Below are 25,731 nucleotides of genomic sequence, written 5' to 3'. Positions count from 1 at the left end.
ATGTGAATGGTTGTTTGTTGCCGTTTGTTGGCCTTGTGATATTCTGGTTACCTGTCCGAGGTGTACCCCTCCTCTGGCCCAATGTCAGCAGATTTCAAAGAATAATTGTATGGATAATGGATAAAGGATTGATTTCAAAATCCTCTTTATATATAGTTTTTGTCTGTTAAATTGATCTATATTTTGTATCGTTCAATTGATCTACATGGATCCTGCCAACAGAATGTGTCCACCAAGGTAACTACACCCTGGATTTTCTGGAAAACATGTACAGTAAGTGGCAGGTGTAAATGCTTCACATACAACCCTCCTGGAGCTCATCACAGCAACATGTTTATTAAATGACATCAGGTCATTTCTGTCATGTTTTCAGTCATTTCTTGAACTGTGGTGTTGAAGAAATCAACTCTGTCGCTTTAATAGAAATACTACTCCCATCTCCCATCCTCCGTGCCCCCTCCCATATGCTCACCCTCCCACTCAGCAGCTCTCTGCCTCATACTCCAGCTCTGCCTCTCTCTCCATTTACTGCAGCATCTACACTCACAGCCGAAAGGAAGAACTGAAACCAGAGCGCTGTGTGCGACTCATAATCCATGCCGTTTAGGACGTACGCAGAAAACTCCCACTTCCTCTGCTACTGCTCTGCACTGGAGAAAGGTAGAAACGTGAATTGTTTTTTCTAACTGTGACATTTTTGGTGTGCACATTTCTCAGTGTGGGTTCTTTCATCTGTGATGCACTGCCACAGAAAAATCTCTGCTGCCAGGGAAAATATAAAAATTACACAATTGTAGATTTTAAAAGCGCAGAGAAGCACCTTCCTGCTTTTCTCTTTTAATATTGGTGTTTTTAAAAGGCAAAAGAAGAAGTGTGATTTCTCGCTCTGAAATCTGCACCACAACTTGATTTAAAATGGAGATGGGTGTGGAGGCTAAATGTACATCTCAGCCTCACTTGCAGAATTAGGAGACACTTGACTGTGGTGCTTCAGGGAGCTTGTCAAACCTGTACTACCGGCATCGGGGGTTGTGCGCTGTTTTTATGCAACAAGGAGGAGACCCCTCATATTCTGAAGCTGTGGTGCACCAAAATCTCAAATGAAATAATTATGAGGCCAAGTAATAAATTAGTGATTATCTGGTATCACAGTGATGCAGCTGTGATGAGAGGCTTTTTGAAAAGGAGAGCATTAGCACATCAGGGCTGTTCCTCACTTCCTTTATTTTATTTTCTCCCATACTTAACATGTCACTTCGAAGAAAACTTAAAGGATGTTAGTTCATGCTATTTGTTGCTTGATGCAGCGCCTGGTTTACAGAAGTGGGTGGGATTCCCCTGGACTGAAACACTTGCATTTCTTCTCTTTGCACATTTCCTCTGCAGCTTCTCCCTGAAACACAACTTAAAGCTTCAGGCAGATTCATTCTGGTGTTAAGTGACTCCTCGTGTCACAGGTGCTTTTACTGAGAGCAGTTTCTAATCCAGATGTTGTGACAGGAAACGTCTTGAATTTTGCACATGTACAAACACGAGGCTGTAAAAAGACTGGATACTGCCCTCATACACACAGGTGTATTTTACTAATATATGAATATTTTTAACATGCATGTCAGAATATTTCAATTTCTAATATAATGTGGTCCCTATTTTTTATTGTGTTACATGTGTTTTTATTGTTTAATGTGCTGATTTAATGTGTTGGTGAGATAAACAGTTTTCTATTTGGATTGAACAACAAATTCTATTCAACTTTATTTCAAAACAGAAATAGAAATATGATTTTTTAATGAGGCGAGTCAAATACGTCATGCTGTTATGTATTTCTATCGAGGTTTGATTATAGAGAATAGCATTTTTATTAATATTTACCACCTCTACTCAAAGGTGGACACCATGTCAGTGTCTTTTCCGTCCTGCTGTATTAATTTCGGTAGCAACCGTACTTGTCCTTTGCCATCAGCAAACCTGACTCCACACTTGGTGTCGATAGTGTGACTCCACAACACAACATGAGAGGCATTATCACAGAAATGATGAGGGCTCTTCAGCAAGCTGCCGCTGTGACCGTCTCTCACGGGCCAACAATAGCTCCGAGATTAGACAAGAACCTGACATAGGACCGACAGAGTAAAACCACTGGTAGTTAGGACTTAAACATGACCTGAAGTGATCACTTCTGAGAACTGTATGCATGAATGTAACTGTGGATCCTCGTTACGTGACCAATGAAGGATCCGCAGGGGATGGTGGCCGCTGAGGTGACAGATTTTTTCTTTCTATGGTTTCGATTGGGTAAGATGCAGTGCAGGTACAGCCACACGTTCTAATTTTAGCACAGAGGAGGAATCATTTACTTTTGGGACACAGCAGAATACTGTATCTGCAATGTCTTCACATTCAGACACAAAAGCATATTTTCCATCTTAGGAAAATACTACTCATGGTCATAAACAGCATACAAATTATGCAGAATTTCCCAATCTAGGGGAAAAAACATATTGTACCCAGTGAAGAGATGGTTCATCAGCAGTGTTTGACTCAAGATGCATAATTTCAGTTGGGCCGGCCAAGCCCAAGCTGTGCCAGTCAGCAAGTAAAAACCCTGAAACTGTCAACATCTATTTTCCTCATCACACACAGAGGGAGAAACAGAGAGAGAAGTGGTAGTGAGCCCAGCAAGGCACGCATATTTTAAGTCACTTTGCACTTTTCAAGAGGGCCCTTTTTTCAATAATCCATTATGCATAGCAGCTCTGGCTCTCCCTGGTATTTCTCCTACCTTCTTGACGTCAGTTGCCATTTGTGAGGGTTACCCTGGCAACGGCCAGCCTCCCCGGGAGATGTCTGGTGGATAAGACGGCCCTGATAAAGCCTTTTAAGGTTCTACTGTTGCTACACCTTTTAATTGCCTTTGATACAGTGGAAGTATTACACGGAGGTCGTCAGGGCGCGTCGCCACATGTGGGTAAGAAAAAATGGGATCGTGCAAATAAAAATAGTCATCGAGAAGCTGCTCCGGATTCACGTCCCATTATCTCCACTTGATTTGATCACCCACGTATTGGGCTCATTTTTGAGTAGTCCTGTGAAACTGAATTGGACAAGATACGTCTATTTTTAGTTACATCGCTCTTCTGTTACACAAAAGACAAGTGTACTGATCATTTTAACAGCGTGGCACTGTAGCAAGGAGATTATATGTGAAGAGGGGATGCAGCATACGGCTTATCATAATGCCTCTACACAATAAACACATATATTTATATTATAAAATCAAATATACCTTAATATGTGTCCGTGAACATTACCATATTATTGTTATAGTGCAGCAAAATGAATTATTCCAGCATAGCCTTGCAGTACCTTTGCATATGAGGGGATGCAGAAACCTCTTGATAATCCTCTTGGGCGTAAAACCAACCTCAAATTCAAATATTTCCTTCAGATGCGTGACTGCTACTGTACTTTGAGCCCTGCTGAATTTGCATCAATGCAAAAAAACACGTCTCGGTTGTGGGAAAACAATACAGTTGAGATTCAGACACGTTACCTGTTCCAGGCTCCAGGGGACTATTTATAGCCTCAACAACATGTATGTCTTTCTTTTTTTTTCAGACACCAGGGCTATTGATGTGCTATTTTTACAGTGTCAATTTGCTCCCTCCCTCCCTCCCTTTCGGTTGCCAAGCAATGGGCCAAAGGACCTGATTGGCCAAGGATGTGCTTTTGGACACCCTGACTCTGATTCTCAGCTGGCTAATGAATTCAGTCGTGTTGCTCACTATAGAGGCTGGAGAGCAAACTCCGTCTTATGTAGTGCTTTTACACATTTTCCTGTAAAATCAATCCCTGGTCCACAAAAGGCTAAAAAGAAAAACATGTAGAAAGACATGATGCGTGACTGGAGTTGAACTGTAGTTGCATTGCACGTTGCGTGATTTACATCTACCTTGAGCAATCATTAATAAATTTGTTGAGCAACATCAGACATGACACGACAAAAGGCTTTGGCTGACCCAGGATTACGTCATCTTCAAAACAAGCTACGGCAAAAACCTGTGTGTGTCATAACTCAGATCAACTAACAATAACAGAAATCCAATCAAATGCCATGTTTAATTACTTACTGTAAGATGGTAACGACTATAGGTCTCTGACAGATTTGTGGTTGTGACTCGGCATGTGTCATCCAACTTCTCTAAATCGTATGTGAGGATGTTCAGTCATATTCTGGGATTATAACCATTCCAATAAATTCTCACTTTCCAAACAAATGGCCATGAATATATAAATTTAATATTATTAAATAATAGCCTATTTCCAGGCTGAGCTAATGATCATTAAAGACAAAAAAACTTTAATCCCAGCTTCTCTAATGACAAACCATTTCCAACACATGTTACCTAATCCTCGGTATGTGTTTAGGGGGAAATAGGTCTGGCACACCTAAACTGCTGTGTGTGTGTGTGTGTGAATTCAATTAGACTTAATCTGACCCCATGCCACTCCGAAAGGAAACTAAGGGCTGGGCAACTTTCATCTTCCCTCCATTGATTATGGCTCGTGCAGAGATATGGAAAAGCCTATCCCACTGCTCCCTTTCATTGGGCCCATTAAAAATTCATCCTGTCCTAATGGAGAAATCCTTTTCAATGAGCCCACCGCGCTGCGCCGGGGTGAGACTCGGCACAGCTGTCTCCTGGCACAATCCAAACCTTTCAAACCTTTTACTTTGGGTTTTGGGTGGTTTGGAAATAGCTTCCTATTAATCTTCGCTTATCTGTAGCATAGTTACAGTAACAGATTTAACGTCAGTGTAGCAACAGAAAGAATATACATTTCTGTCATAAAATCCATTGTATTCAATTTAGCACTATATATTTTTTTTAAATATGCCTGCAACTAGTGAGTCATTTCTTAATCTATTGGTCTCTGGGTTATTTTATTGGTTCACAATCTGTAAACTGTCATAGCTCATGGTAACATCCTGATAGATTTTCTGGTCATTTTTCCAAAACAAATTACTTCTTTTTTTTTTTTTTAAATAATCAATATAGTTTTTGATTAACGTCAAGGGGTTAGTTAACTTATCTTTGCAAGTCTATATATGTTCTAAGCATTTTAGGGCACATATAGGACATATGTAGCCTACATACATTTTTTATTTCTTTGTTCTGCTAATGCATTTGGCCCATCCCTTATTGTAATGATAAGACACCACTGATTTACAAACACATATATCTTCTTCCAGTATTACATATAATTGACTTAATTATTATTAACAATCATTAGAATTATCATTTAATCTTTTGATGTACTGTTTGTTTTATTAAATGACAGGAAACCGTAAAAACGACAAACAGAGTGGCGTCTTTAAATTGCACATCAACAGTCCCAAACCCAAACAAACTGAATTAAAACATATAAAACAGAGAAAGGCAGAGGATTCATCATATTTTAGAGGCCATTTGTTTGATAAATGACTGAAATGACACCCTCAGTACCTTTGTGTTATTACAGCCTTTATCATAGGGTTCCTGAACAGACAGTTGTCTTTGAATAGATGTAATATAACCACGAACCTTCTGCACATGGTTTAATTTAAGTGTTTTGTACCTTTGAGCTGTTTATATACAATAATACAGAATAAACAGAAAAAATGGAAATCTATTCTGTAACTTTACAATGAAGCTCTCAGGTCAAAAGTATAGTCACTATTGATAAGATAAAGTTGATTAAAGGTCCAGTGTGTAAGATTTAGGTGAAAGGGATCTATCGTTTTCACTAGTTTGTTTCATCTACATTGTACAAATTGTTGTTTTCTTTTCCCGACAATGAATCCTTCATATTTAAATACTTTGTATTTAAATTGAGAGTGGACCCTGGACAAACTAAACACCTTTTGAGTTTTTATGACAGCTGAAGGCTAAGACAGGTTCTCTTTCATGTTCGGAAGGGAAGGGTGAGGTGAGGGGGATTCAGCTGCAACATGCAACTTCACCACTAGATTCACTAAATTCTACACACTGAACCTTTAATCAATAGTTGAGTGAAAGAAAATTAATTAGCAACAACTTGTCATTTTATCAAAAATGTATCATACTGTTTGTTTGACACAAATGCAGGGGTTTGCCACTTTTATGCTTTATCGTGTATTATGGTAAAATGAAAAATATCTGGAGGTGTGACTAGCGTTTGAATATTTTCTCATGTTTTTTTTAACTCATTGATCAGTGAATTAGCTGAAAAATGACTAATCAGAAATGAAAAAGTCATTCGCTGGGAGAGACAACATTGTGGAGTAATATGGAAAATGACAGACAGTATTTTGTTCTTTAAATCCCACGAACCAGCTGTAGTGAGTCGTGCACCGTACATCTCCTTATTCTTTATTTGCACAGCTGTAGCTTCATAAACCTCGGATGAACTCAGGTGTGGTCATAAAGTCACAAATGGTGATGAATCACATTTATGGTCCAGATGAAACTGTACTTTCCACTGTGTGTTGACAGTTGTTGTGGTTTTATTCGGTGTTATATCAGAGCCGATGAACCCGTGTTTGGTCTGAATGTATCTTATCCAGGGGTTAGAATAGTATTAGTGTTAGAATCACTACAGTCACCACAGGCAGCTCAGCTCTCACATTAGCTTCCTGTATCCCATTCGGTTCCTTTTTGTTGAGGGGGCTGCCAGACCGTACCACTCCGCCTGGAGGTAAACCCACACATTTATAACATGTTCACCAACCTAGAGAGGACGTTAATACTGAGCGATTTTGAATGCTGACTTGAAACAAATCACATTCAGAAAGTATTTGCCATTTTACGTGTGTTTTAGTGGTTTTAAAAGAGACGAATACCACGGTCCCCGCCGCCGCGCACCCCTCAGCGTAGGCTGTTGCCATGTTCCCACTTTCATGGGTGTGGTGATTAGCTTGGTTGGTGAAAATTTTCTTTTAGTCAAATCTGACCCGAGTCGCGCTCGTTCCGGAGCCTTTACAGCGGTGAAATCGAGTTAAAAGGAGCGCGGCTGCCCCCGGGCTTCGTCTCACAGCTGGGACCATGGCTGCCGTGTGAAAACAGGAGCGGTTTGTGAGGACGCGCAGAGCCCGAGAGAAGCAGCCTGTTTCAGGTAAGGACGCGAGCTCTCGTCGCTGGGTGTACGTTTCTCTCTTGGGGGGGGTTTGGCCGTTTCTCCGGCTCCTGTGTTGTGTTCATGTAGCCGAGGTGGAGGTGTCGACATTAGCCTGAATGACTCCTGTTCGCGGCGGTGGAGCTGTTGACATAACTGTTCACACTGTTGCCTCAGCGCTGGTTTGTTCCTGCTGAAAATTCACCGACGACCAGACGCGGCCTTCCCCCTGTCTGTTAAATGACTGTGCAGCTGCGACACACGCACATTCTTCTCTTCACAGTTCATACAGATGTTTTCTCATTTGCGTTATTAACCCTGCCCCCCCACCCCTTTTCCCATCAAACACATACATACATACATACATACATACATACACACACACACACACACACACACACACACACACACACACACACACACACACACACACACACACACACACACAGTCCGCCCTCATCACACTGGTTGCGTGACGAATTTGTCGCTCGTATCAGAAAATGTCTCTGTACTCTGTCATCGGTTCATACAGATGTGTAGAAACATATTATTTACATGCATGTTGTCAATGTCTCCATGTGATGCAGCTGTTATGTTTTATATATATATATATATATATAATTTTAGGACAGTAGGTTTATGATTGCACAGAATAAATAATATGAAGTTACAGTTTGTTAAAGTGGATCATGTTAGTTTCAATAGTTTTTTTAATCTACAGTTAATTTGGTGCTGGTTAGTTTTTACCTAATGGTGTCAGTAGTTTTATTATGATAGATAATTAAATCGTAAATTTTTCAGGTAAAATATCAAATCCTCTGGTTCCAGCTTATCCAGTGTGAGGATTTGCTACTTTTCTGTCACTGTATATTATTAAATATATTTCACAGTTCATTATTCTTACAGTTTTTATAGTTTAAAGTTATTTAATCAATAGAAAAATAACCATTAGTAAAAATAATTATTAGTAGCAGTCCTAAAGCCGAGACCCGTCAACATCAACAATATTTTACAATAAACTAATGTAGGAGTGTAGGGCTGAGCAATAATATCTTCACTATATTAATATTAGAATATTTTGACTTTCAATGAGAACAGTGAAGTATAGTTGACCGCATCAAATATTAACTCTTCTAAATTGTTTGCTGATTTATTATACATTTTCTACATTGTGATCGACACTCACTTTGATATACACATACAATCTATAACTAATGTAGTTTTGTAATCAATCCTACCTTCATGACAGTTAATATAATTGCATTTTTGTTGAAATTGTTTAATGAGGTAATGATTAAACTGTATAATCAACCTATAAGATGCAGGTTTTTTGGGGGGTCATATTGAACTGTATTATACATAATACAGAGAGGTTTTTCTGTTTTTCACCTTGCCCACACTGATATTAATGGAATGGACAAAATAACAAACACCAATCATTGTAATACAGTAGTGTATAATCTTGATTTCTGAAAAATATTCTCTTTCATAGCATGATTCAGATACACTGTAGTGCATGTTCCTGCTTGACCTTTTTTTTAGTTGTACAGCTGTATGTGACTAAACCTAAACCACACCTCAGTTGTGGTAACAACAAAACAGCTAGATGTTCACAGAAAATCTCAAACTTTCACGTCAAAGGATCATCTGGCTTTAGAATATGGATGTCATTTGAATCAGGTCTCATCTTATCAGGTTCTTGTAATTTTACTAATTGTAAAAAAGAATGACTGGTCTGTGACTACATTGTGTGTAATTCTGGTGTAGGTGGGGTGATACCAGTGATCAAAGTAGGTCAAACAATCATCACACACTCACTCATTGTGTTTCTGTCCATTTTTTCTTAATAAGAATTCAAACTTTCTCTTAACGTCTAATTCGCTGTTCATGAAACATCAAGGATATAGTGTGAATGTGGATCAACTGAACAGAAGGAAGGTATGTAGTCGTTCACCTTACTGGAATCTCACCAGGTATTTCCTCCATTCTCTGGATGTTTGGAATAGTTAGCGAGTTACCTGAACAAGTTTACACCTGGTGGATCTGCCTTCCTTCATCTAGTTCTTACTCTCATAAATCAAAAAACAGCTGTGACTTTGCCATTGATTTTCAGTGGAGCTCATTAAGCATATACATTTCAAACATCAGAAATAGGCTCTTGAATAGAAACTGCAAAAGGAGGATCAGGTGGAGGATTTAGTATCTTTTTTCATCTATTCTGATTCGGCTTATCAATTCCGGTTCTTATCAATTCGTTGTGTACATTCCAAAATGGTTAAAAAAAGGGTCAAATGTTTAGATAACCGCAGAGTCAATAGTCAAAAGTATTTACTACAATAAAAGCAACTACAAAGATGTTCATGAAAAATATTTGGTAATTGCTAAAGATCAATCATGAGCAAAAAATTAACTATTAGTTGTTTTACTTGAAGGTTCTGGTGATATCTTTATGTATATTTTACTAGTGAAGGAAATCGGCTCAAATTTTTGTTTTAAAATCTCTAACAAATTTCAAACTACTCATGAATAACTGAGCATCTCTGGCATATTTTGCCATTGATTATTATAAGAAAAAAATACAAACAGTTGTTGAGGATAAATAAAGAACTCAATACTAAAGCTTTTAGTTCTTTCATATATTGCAAACTAACCACTTTGCGCTGTTTGAGCTCGTTGCATTTAAACCTCATTCAAAATGATCAGAACAGACAAAATGTATAAAGTCCATCTATTTTCTGTGTTCACTGCAATGAAAGTTAAATACTTAGTCCAACTTATAGAATGTGATTTTGATCATTATAAATATTAGGATCTCACTTTAAATCAACATAACATTTGTGTAAAGCCCTCTTGGTGGGCCATGTTGCAGGAACTTGTTCAGACCTGGCATTTCATAATGTTAATTCCTTAGCTTCCTGACCATTTCATGTTGTTGGGCGCCTGTGGCTCTGGGTGCAGCTGCACTGGCTGCACCTCCTGCTGCTTTCTTCACTTGTATTATAGTATAGTTGTTGATTGAAGCAGATGTGACTGACTTTTTACTGTATGTAACCCACAAGGATGAGAAGGTCTCACAGATCAGGTTCAAAAGAAACCTGGAAAAAAAGATTTGGTCATGTTGTTGTGCAAAAACAGCTGAAATCATATTGTCTGCTGAAGTAGATCTAAAACTGTGTGTACCCATTAAAGATTCTCGCATAAACGTTGGTTTAAAAAAAGACATAAGTTACAACTAAGCATTATAATTTTTTCTTATTCAAATCATTAATTGTTTGTAATACAATGTCAGAAACCCCAATTTCTGTTCTATCAGAAAAAGTTATGGAAAATCAGTTTTAGCTTATTACATTCAGTGATGACTAAGTTTGAGGATGATGCTATAATTGTATAAAATGATTATCTGACAGAGTGATGGATTATTGAATTAAAGACTATTTGCTCTGTTTAACCGGAGTCATTATATGTAATGGTCGTGTATTAGTGAACCTTCACCTCTTCTTCGCATTGACCATGTATAAAACTGAGCCAATACTATTTTTCCCTTCCTGATAGCAAGTCCGATACCTTGACATTGCATATTAACCGATATTGAGTACTGATCTACTGTACTGCGTTTGTTTGTTATCTGTGTTGTTTTGGGACTGTCTTTGTCACATTTATTGTCTTTTGGATGTGGTTTCCAGGTTTTTGCTGCACTTTGTCCTTTTTTCCATTCGTCTTGGTGAACTCCTCATGTTCTTTCATGTGATAGTTCTTAAAATGCTTTTTGAGATTGCTAGTTTTGTATCTGGCCACACTTATGCCACCTCTGGAAACTGAGGTCTTTCATACGTTACACATCAGCATTTATTTGTGGGACTTTCCACTGTGAAATTTTGCCAAATTGCTGACATTTTACCTTGCTAAGGCTACACTACCAGAAATCACATCTTCTTAAAACAGTACTTGGTAGTGGCAGTACAACTTAACTGCTGTTGTGGATCGACGAGGAATGATGAAAATTGCAGTTTTATCCGAGTGAAACTAATATTCTGAAAGCTATGGTATTGGATAGGTACAAGGATTTGCATACTTGCTGCTGCTCGACCCGGCATTTTCGGGTATATCAGAGGTATTTCCGATGCTGGACTATTGTGACTATTGTTTCAGATATATCTGCACCTCTGGATAACTAATGTCTGAGAATTATGTGGTTGCACATAGTTTTATGACAGCTGGGAGCTCCTGCTGACTGCAGAGAGCACCAGGCTCAACAGGTTGGATGGGTGGCTGGTTGGTTGGTCTGTGTCATTAGGGCTGAGGAGGAGCAATTGTAGTTTCCATGGCCACAGTCTGTGGTGGTGCCAAGCAGCCCTATCTACTGTAGCTGGCAGCCTCATACTAAACAATAGGCAGCTCCGGCACACAGCTCCGCCTTTGTCCCCCCCAATCGTGTGCCATGCTCTGGCCCTGTATTGGCTCGGCTGCATGACTCAAGTCACGCAGCTGGAGAAAACACATACTCACACTCACAGGGATTGAGGTTGACATGCAGTTCATGATAGTTTCAGTTTTGAGTGTCCTGTTGTGGTTTTTAATTGACTATTATTTAGTATCCAAATGTGATTCATGTGGCACTCCCATAACTCAGTCCCATTGCTTGCCTTAACACCAGAGCTGTAAGTTTAGTCCACACTGATGGGAAAGCCCCTGAAGCATCTCGTTTTTCAGCATCATCCTCCATCCTACCTGCGTTATTTATTTCCCATGTCATCTCTCCTGTGTGCGCCGTTGCAGTTCACAACACAGGCCTGAGGCTGAAAACATTGATTGAAAATGTTTTTTAGACGATTGTAGAAGGGCATATCGGGTGCTTTAGTAGTCCACAGTGCGCTCTGTGTGACGTGGCAGACTTCAGAAGCATACGGTGTGAATGGATCCATGGCAGTAATAAAGCAGCACCACATCACAGGCGAGCTGACGCTGAGAGCCTCTCTTCAGGGGGGTTGCGTCATCCGGCGGAGGGAGTAACGTCACTCTCAGGCAGCTGAAAGCACTGCAACTCTTGCTGTCCCTCATGCCTCGTTACTGTCAAAGGCCTCCTTGGCTGAGACAAGAGTCCACAATGAGCGGTCCAATGCATCCTCTCTTGTGTCAGTGGAGAAAAGGAACAATGACCAAAACTAAGGAAACTGAGAATCTTAAAGGAGCAGCTTCTCAAACAGATAATTGCACAATATCTTCTTTGCTAATTGAACTATTTCTATTTAATTATTTCCTATTTGTATAAAGATGTGGTTTATTTAATGGTGAAGATGAAAATGTGCCCCAATGGTTTTAAATGAATATAAAGCACAAGCATCCTCCTCTTTACATTAACATGATTTCCTGTGGAGAGGAACGGCTGGATTCGGCCTAATTGTTGAATTATAGAAACTGGAAATGAAAATTTAATCTTGGAGGGTTAGACTTCTGGACAGCAGACTGTAAAACAGCCTGGAAAATGGGGGTGGGGGCGCAGCCCAAACATTTTCTGAGGAGTGTCTAAGTGCTTCATGACCCACATTCATTCTCCCCAAGGTAAATGTAGTGGCAACCTGCATATGCACACACGCACATACAAACAGATGCTGCTGAATCTGACACACTAAATCCAGACACACATTCAAATAAATAAACATGTAATGCACTCACAGGTAAATACATGCACATATGTTTTCGTTCTCACTTGGCCCTATTGTCTAATAAACCGTTGATAGCTGCCTGTAGTTCACAACACACAGATACACACGTATGTTCAGGGTTCTTTGGGCTGGGTTGAGCAAATGGTGCTCTGCAACAACACAAAAGGCTGATTGAGTCAGAAAAGGTCAGAGCTGGGCTCAGATGGCCTTTTGAACCATACTGGGGGTGTTTGAAGAGCCAGGCCACCCTCCAGGCCCCAACCCGGCCCCACCCTTCCCAACTCTCCACAGCACCCTCCTCTTTGGTCTGAACCCAAACAGGATACCTATGTTTGTCTGATGGAAGTGTTCCCATCCTTCACTCTCCGTCCGCCTGATTAACTCATAGTATTTTTGTCTCTCTGTCTTGCAGGTGTCAACTGGTAAAAACGCGTGAGTGTGTGGGTGCGTTTGAGTGAGTGAGTGAGTGAGTGCGTGTGTGTGTGTGTGTGTGTGATTGCGCGCGTGTGGGCACGTGTGTTTTCCCAGGCCAGTCGGTATTTGGAGCAGAGTGTGACCTGAACACACCACAGAGGGACAATGAGTGAGCTGGAACAGTTGCGGCAGGAAGCCGAGCAACTACGCAATCAGATCCGGGTATGGCAACATTGTGTGTGCACGTGTTTGTTTATGTTGACGTGTGTGTGAGTTATGTACGTGTGTGTACATCACATGTGTGCCACTGTCTGTTCCCTGCAAGCTGTGACTCACGCAGTTTCTGATGAGACACTGACGCACTTGGCATATAACTTGTCAATCAGGCATCCCCCCTTACAAATTGGATTCTAGAAATTGATCAATGAATGTCACTCCTGTGTGATTATTCTGTGACCTCTGGCAATAACTGTTCATGTTCAGACACTTTTTCAAAGTAACTTTCTCATCATTTATTTTTTGAAGTCTGTCTTTCTCCTTTTTATTTAAGATGTGTGTTGACTGAATAAGCTGAAATTTGTCTCTGATCCACATGATCTTTGAGATTTCTGTTTTGTTGCAGGATGCCAGGAAAGCCTGCAGCGACTCCACTCTGTCACAGGTAAGAGACTCACTCCTCATATTCACATCAGTTGGTAAATAATAAAAACATTTATTTCCTGTACAAGTTTGCATCTCAACATCTGTGTTTTCACAAGAGGGGAAATGTTCAAAGTTACTGTAAATAACCTAAATCATGTGAAATCATGTTTAATAAATTGTAGTTTTACATAGTCACAAGGCAGAACATTATACAGGGAAATCCAAGAGTTAAGTTTTGACCTAGTCAAAATACTAGACTGTATATAAAGATGGACAACGCATTTCCTAACACTATCCAGAAATGAAGCTAAAATATCCTGGATACGAATGCCGCTATCTTGTGTAATTGGAGCCAAAGTCTCCACAGTAGCGATCACAGATGGAGCCACGGTAGTGAGTTCATGTTGATACAATTGACCAATCGTGAGTCAGTCTTCGCTGACAATCATGGTGTTTCACCCTGTTTTGATTGCATCAAATAACTCATTTAAACCAACCTTACAGAAAATTTTACACTTGTACAAACATTGGTGTGATAAGAACTACCTTAATGACAGAAACCATGTTTGGGAAAAAAAATGTTGACGTGTACTTTGACTTTTTAGTTTTGTCTATGTCCCATCCACTAACATGGATGAGGTGTGGTTTTAGACCTATGCTGCAGCCAGCCACAAGTGGGCAATCGAGACAATTTGGCTTCACTTTGGGGGAGCAGTCAAGTCGTCTATCTTTATATACAGTCTATGGTCAAAATAAACATCAAAAATATTTCTGTGCCCTGTTTATCCTCAGCTCTTCAATATTTACAAAGATATGTTCTTACACAGACCATATATATACACACAGATATTATACAGCAGTAATAACCTCCGCTATTATTCTTCACTGTTCACTGCTGAGTGATTTTGGCCTGTTTTGCTCAGCTAGTGTCCAGTGGTGATAAGTGCGTATGGACCCCGAGTGTAACTGCTGACGCGTCCTCCTGTGTTTTGGCAGATCACAGCTGGTCTGGACTCAGTGGGCCGGATACAGATGCGGACACGACGCACTCTCAGGGGCCACCTGGCCAAGATCTATGCTATGCACTGGGGAAGCGACTCCAGGTAGAGTAATAACTCTACAAAGAACACAATTAGTAGCTTCCATCAGTTTATGAAATAAACCTGTTTGTTCATCTGAATTTATTTTGTGTAATTTATTGTAATTTTAGGGGCATTTAGCAAATAACAGATGAGTTGTACTATTGTTCAACTTTCTTTTTTGTTTCTGGAAAATGTTTGGAAGTGACTGCTGCAGATTTATACTGTTTTCTTCATCAAGTTTTCGTTTTTAAAGCAGGAGCTGGTGTAGGTTTGCACACTGAACTCAAATTATCTGTAGTTCTCATGAAATGTCTACAGTTTTCTGAACGAGACAAAGGTCAAATTAAATCGTATCATAATGACCACAATTTGCCTCATTTATTTTCTAATATTATGCAAATTGTAGGAACATTAAAGGTAATTTTTTCCCCTCATCAAGCATTATTGTTTACACAAAAAGCAACACTAATTAGTATACTACTACTTGACTCACCACTTTTAGTAGAGCAGCTCTCACTATTGCAGCATATTGTCACTGTAACTATACACTGAAACAATAATATATGATTTAGGAGTTCAAGGCTGTTATTGTATCATTGATGTTGAAAGTTGTCTTTCTCTGTGTTTAATATGTCTGTGTCACTCTTGATCTTTCTCTCTGTCCATCTGTCTCTCAATGCAATGCACTGGGGCAGTGACGGCAGTCCCAGGTGTGGGACTATATACTACTACCACTACTGCTACTACTATTACTACTACTACTACTACTTACTACTATTCTACTAATATGACTAATACCACCATAAATGACTGTCACTACTGCCACCGCCACTACTACTGTACATCTGTCTAAGTGCTAGCACTAATTTACACCCTCACTATGAGCACAGTAATGATATTCACCTGGCACAGAGACACACAGCCACCTCAGACTAACATTTAGTTAAAGATGCAGTTTGTAAGATCTACTGTAAACAGTGTCCAGATTGGACAGCAAGTGCGGCCTCACACTTGGGGTTGTATTAAATTCAAACTGCCTTTTTAACAATTTGTTGCAATTTTGAGCACAGAAACGTATGAGACACGGTTTTATTTTCACCTTAGTATGCATGCAGTACACTAATGTTGTAGAAAAAAGGAAATAGGAAGATGATGTAGCTAAAGATGTAGATGTTGTTGTAGTTAAAATTTTGTAGATTTTAGAAGACATACATAACAAACTCCTGTACTTTTTTCACTACTGAAAGTTTTTGCTTGAGTCTAAAGGCTCATTTATGCTGCCGTTATGTATAAAAAGAGATACGACCGTTTCAAACGATGCAAATGTCACTGCCTATGTCCTTCCAATGCAGTCTTTACTTTGGCATGGTTGTTAAACAATACATCCACTAGAGGGCAACGCAGAAGTCGAGTGTGTCTGTCCATGACAAACATGGTGACGGTGGAGGAGGTTGTAATAAAGTACCTCATAAGATGGAGGCAAAAGAGGCCGTGTTGTAAACAGCAGTGGTCCAACTTACCAACTTCAAAAAGTGCTGCCATTGTTGACATTTCTTCCTCGTGTGCTATGGTCGTTTCGCTTGAACTATCAGACACTGCCCCCTACAATATCCAGTGGTACTGCTCCGTTTAGTCCATATCCATTAGCTTTCAGAAGATGTGCACGAAATTTGGACAAAATGAATAGAGAGTACAAACAGAAAGCTCCGTCAGTGTAAGGATCTGTCATTGAGCATAAATGAGCCTTAGTGTTTTATTACGAAGCTTAACTCTGATATTACTAATATATTAGAATTGTGATTATTCAGTGTTCAGTACAGATGATTCTGTTAAGCGTGTTGGTGTGAATGTGTGCACATGTGTGCCTAACACCCCCTGGGTGACCCTGCAGGACACCAGTGTTTATTTTGTATACAGCCACTGACATTTGAGCTCGATGGCCCTCCTCTCGATTGCGGCATAGCACCGTCAAACCACTTCCTGTCCCCGGCGAGATAAAAACACGCAGTCAGGATGGGGGGGAAGGGTTCCAGCTGTTCCTGCATCTGTACCACCTCCTGCACTCACTCTGTCCTCCCTGTTCTCACTTCCTCCTTTCCTATTTCTTTTCTTTCCTTGATGTCCCATCACAGCTTGTTTCTCGTGCTTTCCCAACTCCTCAGGCTTCCACCTCCCACCCAACAGCAGGCTCTTTTACATAACCAACGTGATAAATATTGCATGGAGTAGGACATTTAAAGTGGCTTCCCTGGATGAGGAGACGTCCACCGGGAGAGGGAGAAAAAGGGACGTTGGAGGGAAATGAGCAGTAGGGAGCTCACTGAAGAGCTGAATGCTTTTAGACAGAGCACCTTGTAGTCTTTCGGACAGTGTAGTACAGTAGTCTGTAAGGTGGCAGGCTCTCATTGCTTTTAATGAACCAGGTGCATGTACCTTAGATTATGTGGATTTTCCAACATGTGAGCCTTCTTTCATGCTGCTGTCTTTCATTTGTTTCCAGGTTACTCGTCAGTGCCTCGCAGGATGGAAAGCTTATCATCTGGGACAGCTACACAACAAATAAGGTGTGCTTACTGATATTCAACGTTAGAATGTATAAGGAAAGGCAATCTATGGTATATTTTTGTCCCAAAGGGACCCAATGCATCACATACAGCACAATAGACCACTTATATATAAATACATGGTAAATACACCAAACATCAACCATTAAAGCAACAATACATACTCTACTTCACATGTCTAGTGTGGACAACTAAAAGCAATCAAAAACATTTGTGCTCCTACTTATTGTTGTTTCCTAATCTGGTGGAAGATGGAATGAATAAGTAATATTTGTATTAAAATGTATTAAAACCTGAGGAAAAGTACATGAAGAAGTCATTCTTTGTGTCACTCCTGTCAGATTTTACTAACTTTCCTTTTTGACTTTTGTAATAACTTGTACTTATTACAAGTTCATATCAACTGTCCAGCTTCCATTTTAGGCCACAGTACAGTTTTAGTTCTTTATGTGATACATGATCTGGCAGGTAAAGGAGAAACGTTACTGACAATATTTGGATAAACATCAGCTTAACGTATAGGTTCCAGGATGCTTTACATCCTTTGCCTCAGTGTTACCCATACAAATGGAAATGGCAGAATTTTGCACTTAATACTTAAAAGCACAACACCGCTTCCAAACTTTTCCTTAACTCAATTTAGCCTTTAAACTCAACATTATTTCCTCTTATTGCACTTAATAAAGAGATGACTTTGGCTCTCCTTGTCCATAGATGCATGCCATCCCACTGCGCTCCTCCTGGGTGATGACATGCGCCTACGCCCCCTCCGGGAACTATGTGGCCTGTGGAGGCCTGGACAACATATGCTCTATATACAGCCTGAAGACCCGTGAAGGCAATGTGCGCGTTACCCGAGAGCTGCCTGGACACACAGGTGAGCACAGGGCCACCGGCCAATAAATACAAATAAAAGGAGACATTACAACCTTTATGCTCAGCATGTTGTTTATTTATACTTCAATATATTTATGTTTGTTGAATTTGTTTTCATAGACTGACTTGCAGGCACTCTGTAATACACATTGAAGAATGATAAAAATGTGTGGCTCCCTATAAACAGAGACCACTGCTTTGATGATTAACTACAGTGAATGCACATTTTTATCATACCACAACATGAATGCAGCCCTCCATCATGCCTGGTGTTGATATTTCAATACAGGCCCAACTCATCTTTTTTTGTGTGAACATAACTACTTGAACACAACTGAAATCAGAGCTCAGTTCAGTGACTGCCGGCTCTGGTTAAGAGTTAAGTGCTTTGTTTAGGGGAACTGACAAAGCAAAGGAGAGATCTCTTCCTATCTGATGTGGAACCTGTGTTTATCTGCAGGTTATTTGTCCTGCTGTCGTTTCTTGGATGACAACCAGATACTGACCAGCTCTGGAGACACCACCTGGTGAGTCAGCGACATTGTGTCCTCGCCTGCAGCCTAAAGAACTAGGCTGTTCACATGATAGAAAATATTCTATTCACATTAAATTGGCACATTACAGTTGACACGTGTAATGTGCCAATTTATGTAAAAGCACAAGTCTTTCATGCGGTTTACTTCCCAGCTGTGCCTTCATAATAACTCAGGGAACATTTTCAGAAATCATTCCTAACCAAAACATATTTTTTTGCAGTGCATTGTGGGACATAGAGACAGGCCAGCAGGCTACCGTCTTCACTGGCCACACAGGAGACGTGATGAGTTTGTCTCTCAGCCCTGACTACAAGACCTTTGTGTCAGGTGCCTGTGATGCCACCTCCAAGCTGTGGGACATCCGTGATGGCATGTGCAGGCAGTCCTTCACTGGCCACGTGTCCGACATCAACGCCGTCACCGTGAGTACTGGACATTTAGTGACAAACACACAGCAGGAAGGTGATTCTGGCTGCAGATTGAATATGACACTGTACTGTAATGATTATAACTCAGTTTACCCTCCATTTAATCCAATACAGAGAAGACTCATAGATATATACGAATCCAAAGGAACTATTTTTGGCCTGATATTGGGAAACGTCAATATGTTTCATTTTACTATGTATTGATAATTTTGATTCCCCTACTGGAAATATTTCCTGCTCCTTTTTAAGGCAGGTCTCTAAAGCTGCATGTTTTTTTTCCCTCTGGAATGACTGTAACACTTTGGGAAGAACAAGAAGCTTTTTGATGAAAATATGTCTCTAGAGAAACCAACCTTGTGCCTCAATAACACAATCTAATGGCTTAAAAACTAAGCTTAATTTAAATATTTTGTCTCCTGTAGTTTTTCCCCAATGGAAACGCCTTTGGCACAGGCTCAGATGATGCCACCTGCAGGCTGTTCGACCTGCGTGCCGACCAGGAGCTGATGATGTACAGCCATGACAACATCATCTGCGGGATCACCTCTGTGGCTTTCTCCAAGAGCGGCCGTCTGCTCCTGGCCGGCTACGATGACTTCAACTGCAATGTCTGGGACACTCTGAAAGGCGAGCGCGCAGGTAATTGATTCTCAATTCTCCTCTTGGCTCCGCTCTCACACTCTCACAATGACGTACAAACACTGATCGCCGGCACATCTTTGGTGTCAGACTGGCTAAAACTACATCATTTGGTCTTTGGGAATAGAAAAGATGTACATGTTTATTTGCTTATAGAGAAAGGAAGTGAGATCTGATCACAATTGGTCACTCTAGATGCATGTGGAGACGCACAAGGAAATGTGTAGTAATGTTTGTGGCATTAGAAAGCCATTCCATTATTTTCTTGATTAATAATTTAATTGTGGGTCATTAAAATGACATCACAATTTCCTAAATCCTGAGGATTTTCAGACTATCACAGATTATCTCATAAAACAAAGAAAATCAGCAAATTCTCATACTTAAAAACTGGAAGGAGGGAATGTTTTTGCTTTAAAAAATATCTTAAATGATTAATTGATTAAGACATTGTCGCTATATTTTTCTGTCAGTTCCTTAATTGACTGATCAAATATTCATTGCCCTCTATAATCAAACATATGTTTCCTCCTAAAATAAACACAATAAGAGCAGACATCCTGATTAATATGTCATATAGTATGAACATGGCCTGTCTTACAAAGCTTAAGACTTTGTTGTTATTTCTGAGTAATTGTTATGTCATGTTTAAATGGCTCTTGACTTTGGCTTGCAGAAATATTCAGAATCTCTGTTTCCCTGTCCTCCCAGGTGTGTTGGCGGGCCACGACAACAGAGTGAGCTGTTTAGGGGTGACAGAAGATGGCATGGCTGTAGCCACCGGCTCCTGGGACAGTTTCCTCCGGATCTGGAACTAAAACAAACCTCCACCCCCCCGCCACACCCAATCACTGCCTGCCAACCTCCACCTTGCAACCCCCCCCCCACCACCACCACACGATATCCCCAACTCATCTGCTGGGCTGGACCTGAGGGGTGCACACTGTGTCAGCCAAAATCCTCTTCATTCACCCCCAGTTCTCGTCTCTCCTGCCCACCTGAGAGAGAGTACTGACTCTTTCTACCTTTCCAAGTGATTTTCTTTTTTGCCCAGCTACACACACAAAAATAAGAACCGTCCAGTAGAGTTGTCCAATCAAAACTAAAGTAAAAGTTACAAAAAACTGAAGGAGAAAAAGTAGAAGATTTCGTCCTTCTAGAGAGGGCGTCTGTTACAATGACCAACAACAAATGCGATGACTGTCGGTGTGTAATATGTAAATGTATATATAAAGACAGTATATATGTATAGCATTATGTGTGTATATATGCATCATATATGCATATATAATGTGTATGTATATATTTTTGTAGTTTATTTCCCACCCTTGAGTTTTTTAAATATAATTTTGGGGGTTTTATGTTTTGTTTCAAATGCACTTATTGACATTACTACACATCAAAATGCCAGAAACATTTATTTTGTCCCATGTGACTTTCAAACCAGTTCGACATAGCAACGGATCATAATTTGACCTAAAAAGTCTCCTTTACATTTTCTGAATTTTCTGGCATTTGCTGTCAGTGAACCTCACTCATCCAGCAACAAAACAAAAAAAAGCAAATGACAAGCAAACAAAACAATTTTCAAAAACAATAATTTGGCTCCGCTCAACTCACTTTCCTCATTTATATGTGTATTATGGTCACAGGCAGTGGGCATAACTCGTGCATCCTGCACCTCTAAATGTTGCTTTCATGTGAATGATGACTGTGATGGCATTCTTTTCTTTTTTTATTTGTTTTTTGACAACACGACCCCGAGCATTCCTCACCACAGACTTTTATTTTGGAAGGAAACTGTCACACTGCTGTGGTTGTGATTATAGAGACGGAGCTTAAAACCAACAAGCTTTGTTTTAAGGTTTTTAGTTTGAATTCAGCTTTAGCTCCAAACTAGAGACCAGTGAATTTTAGGCTAAAATAAGAAAATGTTATTCTATCAGAAGTCCTGCTTTGGCCTCGACCTGAGAGGATTTCAAATCATCAGATGCTGAATATCTGAAGACCACAGCCATTCCATGCAAACTGCTGTGAAATGATCAACAACCCAATAATGCTCCTAAACATCATCTGCATCGTGTCTCTTGTAGCCCACTGAATCTACACTTATCCTATAATTTGGCATGAGCATCTCAAGTCGCCCATACAAATGACACTGTGGAGAGAGATGTGTTCTCCCTGAGCAGACGCTGCTCTCTACTTGTGTATGGACTAACAAACGGAGAATGCTCAGTCGCCATGTGAGGATATGAAAAGACGATTAACGGACAGCAGTGACTCTGTCAGAGGCCTCTGAGGACCAGAGAACAGAAGAAGAGTGAGAAACCTGTCTGTCAGTGCTGACCACGTCATTTTTCTTTTTCTTTCCTAAATGAAGGATCAATGTGTCCTTTTTGTTGTTAACAAGGTGTGAACTGAGTGACTGCATGGGACTGAAATCATGTTAGCCACTCCAAAAAACACATCAGTGCCACCACAAGCCTGTAAAAAAAAAAAAAAAATAGAAAAACAAACAAAAAAATTGAAGGGTTTAACACTCAGCAATTTATTTTTCGTCACCAAAAACACGTTATGAACTGTTAGATATTGCTAGTGAAGAAAGTACACTTGGTAGACAGACATGTACATTTAATAGCGAGCTAGAGATGCACTCACAAACTGTAGTACAAACGTATACCATGGAGCACGTGACTTATTTACCCATAGAGATAGTAGTTCTGATTTGAGTATTTGCTCATCAGGCATCTTCCATTATTTTGGTTCTTCTAATCTAAAGGCTTCATTTTTTTTGAATAGATTAAAACAAATAATGTGCGTGAGTTGGACCTATCCATCAGCTGTCTCAGGTGCCTATCTCTGAATATTAACATTGGACCCACATGCGCCGGGTAAAGAAGGGGCTTGTGCTCCTTTTGAGATGTGGCACTTTAGTGTCTCCATCCTGCCTTACGATACCATTCATAAAAGAAGGTAATGCGTGCATCGACAACTGTAATGTTCTCCTCTTGCTATTCCTTTTTACACACTGATCAACAAGAAGATTGCTATTTCTCGTTCTTTTCCCGATAGAAGCACATTCTGATACTAGTGAACACTAAAAGCATGCTTACGGTAAACCACATGCAGCGCCATACTGCTTCTTATAGCAAGTGTTTTACATCACTTTTTATACAATTCTGTTTTCTACTACTACCGTACAGTTTGTAGTATTTATCAGCTGTTAATGAAACCCCCTATTTGGCGAACCGTGTTTTTTTTTTTTTTTAAGTTTGAGCTGCTTCTACCCGGCTTCGCATTAAAGGAATCCATTTGGAGAGAATTTAAAAATAACAGTTCTAGTTTTAAGCCTGACAATATCTTCGAGGTGTGTAGGATGAGATATGTATCACATATCAGTGTGGAGGTGTGTGTGTGTGTGGGGGAGGGAAGGGAGGGGGTCGATTTGCTGATGTATGTGGATAACATATAGATCTAAGTGTTACTTCCTCATTTTGTGCCAATGTTATCCACAGACCCTGAGCTGTGAACTAGTCAATGTGACAAAAAAGAAAAAACAGAACATGTTTGCTCACTTTACTCAAGTGCCAGCCTTCTCCATATCCACCAATTAAAAATCACACGTCTGATTTTCTAATGTTCTACGATCAAAGAGTTGGACTGCTTATATCTGAAGATGGCTTTTTGTATCCCAAAATGTTATTGAGTTGCTTCTCAGACTCCAGTTTCTATTTCAGTCAGTGGACATCAGATGTTCATGTGTTCTCAGACGAGGTGACACAATGGCGGACTGACAGTTTGTACTTAAAGGGATAGTTTGACGCTTTGGGAAATGTCTCATCAAAACTGTCTGCTTGATGAGATCCTGACAGCTCTCGTATATATCTGTGAAGAATTAGGTACAAAGGGTTGTACAAAGATTTTAATTATGTGAAGTTTGTTTCACTTTTACACAACATGGGAACAAAAACTCGGACCAACGTTTGGCCTATACGTTTAAATATTTGTACGTCAATTTCTCAAACAGCAGTTCCTGTTGGCAGAGTACTCATGTACGTGCAGACATCTGAATTATTTGATAAAAAGAAAACTAAAATGTGATAATTCTCAATCAAGTTCTGAAGCATCTTTTTTCTTTGAGTGCGTTAATGAACATTTATTTGGGATAGACATCGGAGATAATTGTATCCATATAAAGTTTAACTTACACAAAATCTAAAAATGTGTCTGTTCATATTTGTTTCTTCACGCCAGTTTAGCTTCACTTTTTATTGGCAGAAAAAGCACCCCAGATTATTATTATAATCCCAAAAATAAATCTAAATTTTTTTACTCACGAAAGTTGTTTATGCTAACGATTAGTGAATTCGGGAGCTAGTAGGCACTTTTAAGAGCAAAATTAGCTTAGACTATCTAGTCTTTGTGCTAAACTGAGCTAAGCTGGTCAGTAGCGTGGTTTACAGGAAAACATTACTCACCTCTCATCAATGCCAGAAAGTGAATCTCCCATTGTGTTCAACTATTCCTCTAAAGTCTCTGTAGTTTTACTTTCAGATTCCGTCATTAACTGTGAACTTCACAAAAAAAATCACCATAGCCCTTACCAGGTAAACAAGGGGATCGTCTGCATACGGACAGTGATGTTCAGCCATGTCCTCGCTGTGTGTGTGTGTGTGTGTGTGTGTATTTCAGCAGTATTAGCAGCTGGAACCTGGGATAGTAAGATAACACTTTGTGCCTGTGCAGTTCACTCATCTTAAGCAGTGCAGTAGACTCATTCATTAAAAAAGAGGTGCTTGGCTTCATTTATTATCACACGAGTGTTGTATTGACCTGGTTCAGACCCATCACTCCTCCACTGATCCGGAGCTGTCTGACGTTGCAACATGTGTCAACACTTCAATGCATTTAAGGTCTGAAGCACCACAACCTGAATCTGTGACTTGTTTTAATCCTCGTAACTTTAAAGCGTGTCTGGCTGTAGTGTTTTAGGTGATTTTTAGCGAGTCGCCCACAGTGCCAACGTTTAACGTGAAAGATGAGATGTGAAGTTGTCTTTGCTGCACAGGTTCAGGCAGTATTTTTAAAGACTATTTACATTATCCTCAGATTTAACAGCTGAATATGAAAAAAATATATAGTTTTGAGTTTTACTGCATAAATTGTCAATATTGTAGGAAAAAAAATCTTTGGACACCTCACCACTTGAATCGGTTGCACCACATAACCACAGCACCATCACCAAAATAATGCACTGCCCTTTGACTCTACAACCCACTGTTCTGACTTTTTCTTTTTTTGATTTTCTTTTAATTTATTGTTTCATGTTTTAAGCCAGTAAAGACCAGGGACTTGGTGCCATGATACTTCTCTTACAGTGCTATTGTGTGAAATTATAATCACTTGTTATGGAATAATTTTTATAGTCTTTTTCACACCAGACCTTTTTTTTGTATTTGTACAGTGGCTTGGTTATACTGATATGTTGCCATGAGTTATTGTAACCAATAAAAAAAAGCTTTTAACCAAGAGTACAAATCCTGGCTGGGTCTCTTTATATAAATGTAGGAAGTGGTGAAACATTTACATCGGAGACATTTCATTCAAGAACAAGAAGCTTTTGAGGATGGAATTTACACTATACACACAGTCCACTTATTTACTTATCTGTTGCTACTTGGCAGAATAGTTCTGGACAAGCAGCTACTTTTATTGTTAACACAGGTTCATTTTGACACTGATGATTCTGTCAT

General features: G+C 39.8%; 1 protein-coding gene across 3 annotated transcripts; it reads left to right on the top strand.

Moving 5' to 3' along the window:
• Positions 1-512: 512 nt before the first annotated feature.
• Positions 513-25,509, top strand: LOC118121360 (guanine nucleotide-binding protein subunit beta-4). 3 transcript variants are annotated; one of them, XM_035177187.2, is made up of 11 exons: positions 513-660; positions 13,210-13,433; positions 13,834-13,872; positions 14,850-14,956; positions 15,631-15,645; positions 17,436-17,499; positions 18,214-18,376; positions 18,836-18,902; positions 19,132-19,333; positions 19,762-19,978; positions 20,690-25,509. In XM_035177187.2, exons 2-11 carry the CDS (start codon positions 13,377-13,379, stop codon positions 20,794-20,796), a joined length of 1,038 nt encoding a protein of 345 aa, XP_035033078.1. In that variant the 5' UTR covers positions 513-660; positions 13,210-13,376; the 3' UTR covers positions 20,797-25,509. The 3 variants fall into 3 exon arrangements, with proteins under 3 accessions (XP_035033078.1, XP_035033077.1, XP_035033079.1); XM_035177186.2 differs by lacking the exon at positions 513-660 and adding an exon at positions 6,899-7,134; XM_035177188.2 differs by lacking the exons at positions 513-660; positions 15,631-15,645 and adding an exon at positions 6,900-7,134.
• Positions 25,510-25,731: the final 222 nt, after the last annotated feature.

The sequence above is a fragment of the Hippoglossus stenolepis genome, chromosome 14 (assembly GCF_022539355.2).
Source record: "Hippoglossus stenolepis isolate QCI-W04-F060 chromosome 14, HSTE1.2, whole genome shotgun sequence".
NCBI classification, from domain to species: domain Eukaryota; kingdom Metazoa; phylum Chordata; class Actinopteri; order Pleuronectiformes; family Pleuronectidae; genus Hippoglossus; species Hippoglossus stenolepis.
The sequence above is the reverse complement of the archived record's forward strand: the minus strand, read 5'-3'. Positions and strand labels throughout refer to the sequence as shown.

Bases quoted from the DNA above. Each gene is read 5' to 3' on its own strand.
- LOC118121360 (XM_035177187.2), top strand. From the start codon at position 13,377: ATGAGTGAGCTGGAACAGTTGCGGCAGGAAGCCGAGCAACTACGCAAT. The intron at 13,873-14,849 runs GTAAGAGACTCA...GTGTTTTGGCAG, and splicing joins GCGACTCCACTCTGTCACAG to ATCACAGCTGGTCTGGACTC. The intron at 18,903-19,131 runs GTGAGTCAGCGA...ATTTTTTTGCAG, and splicing joins AGCTCTGGAGACACCACCTG to TGCATTGTGGGACATAGAGA.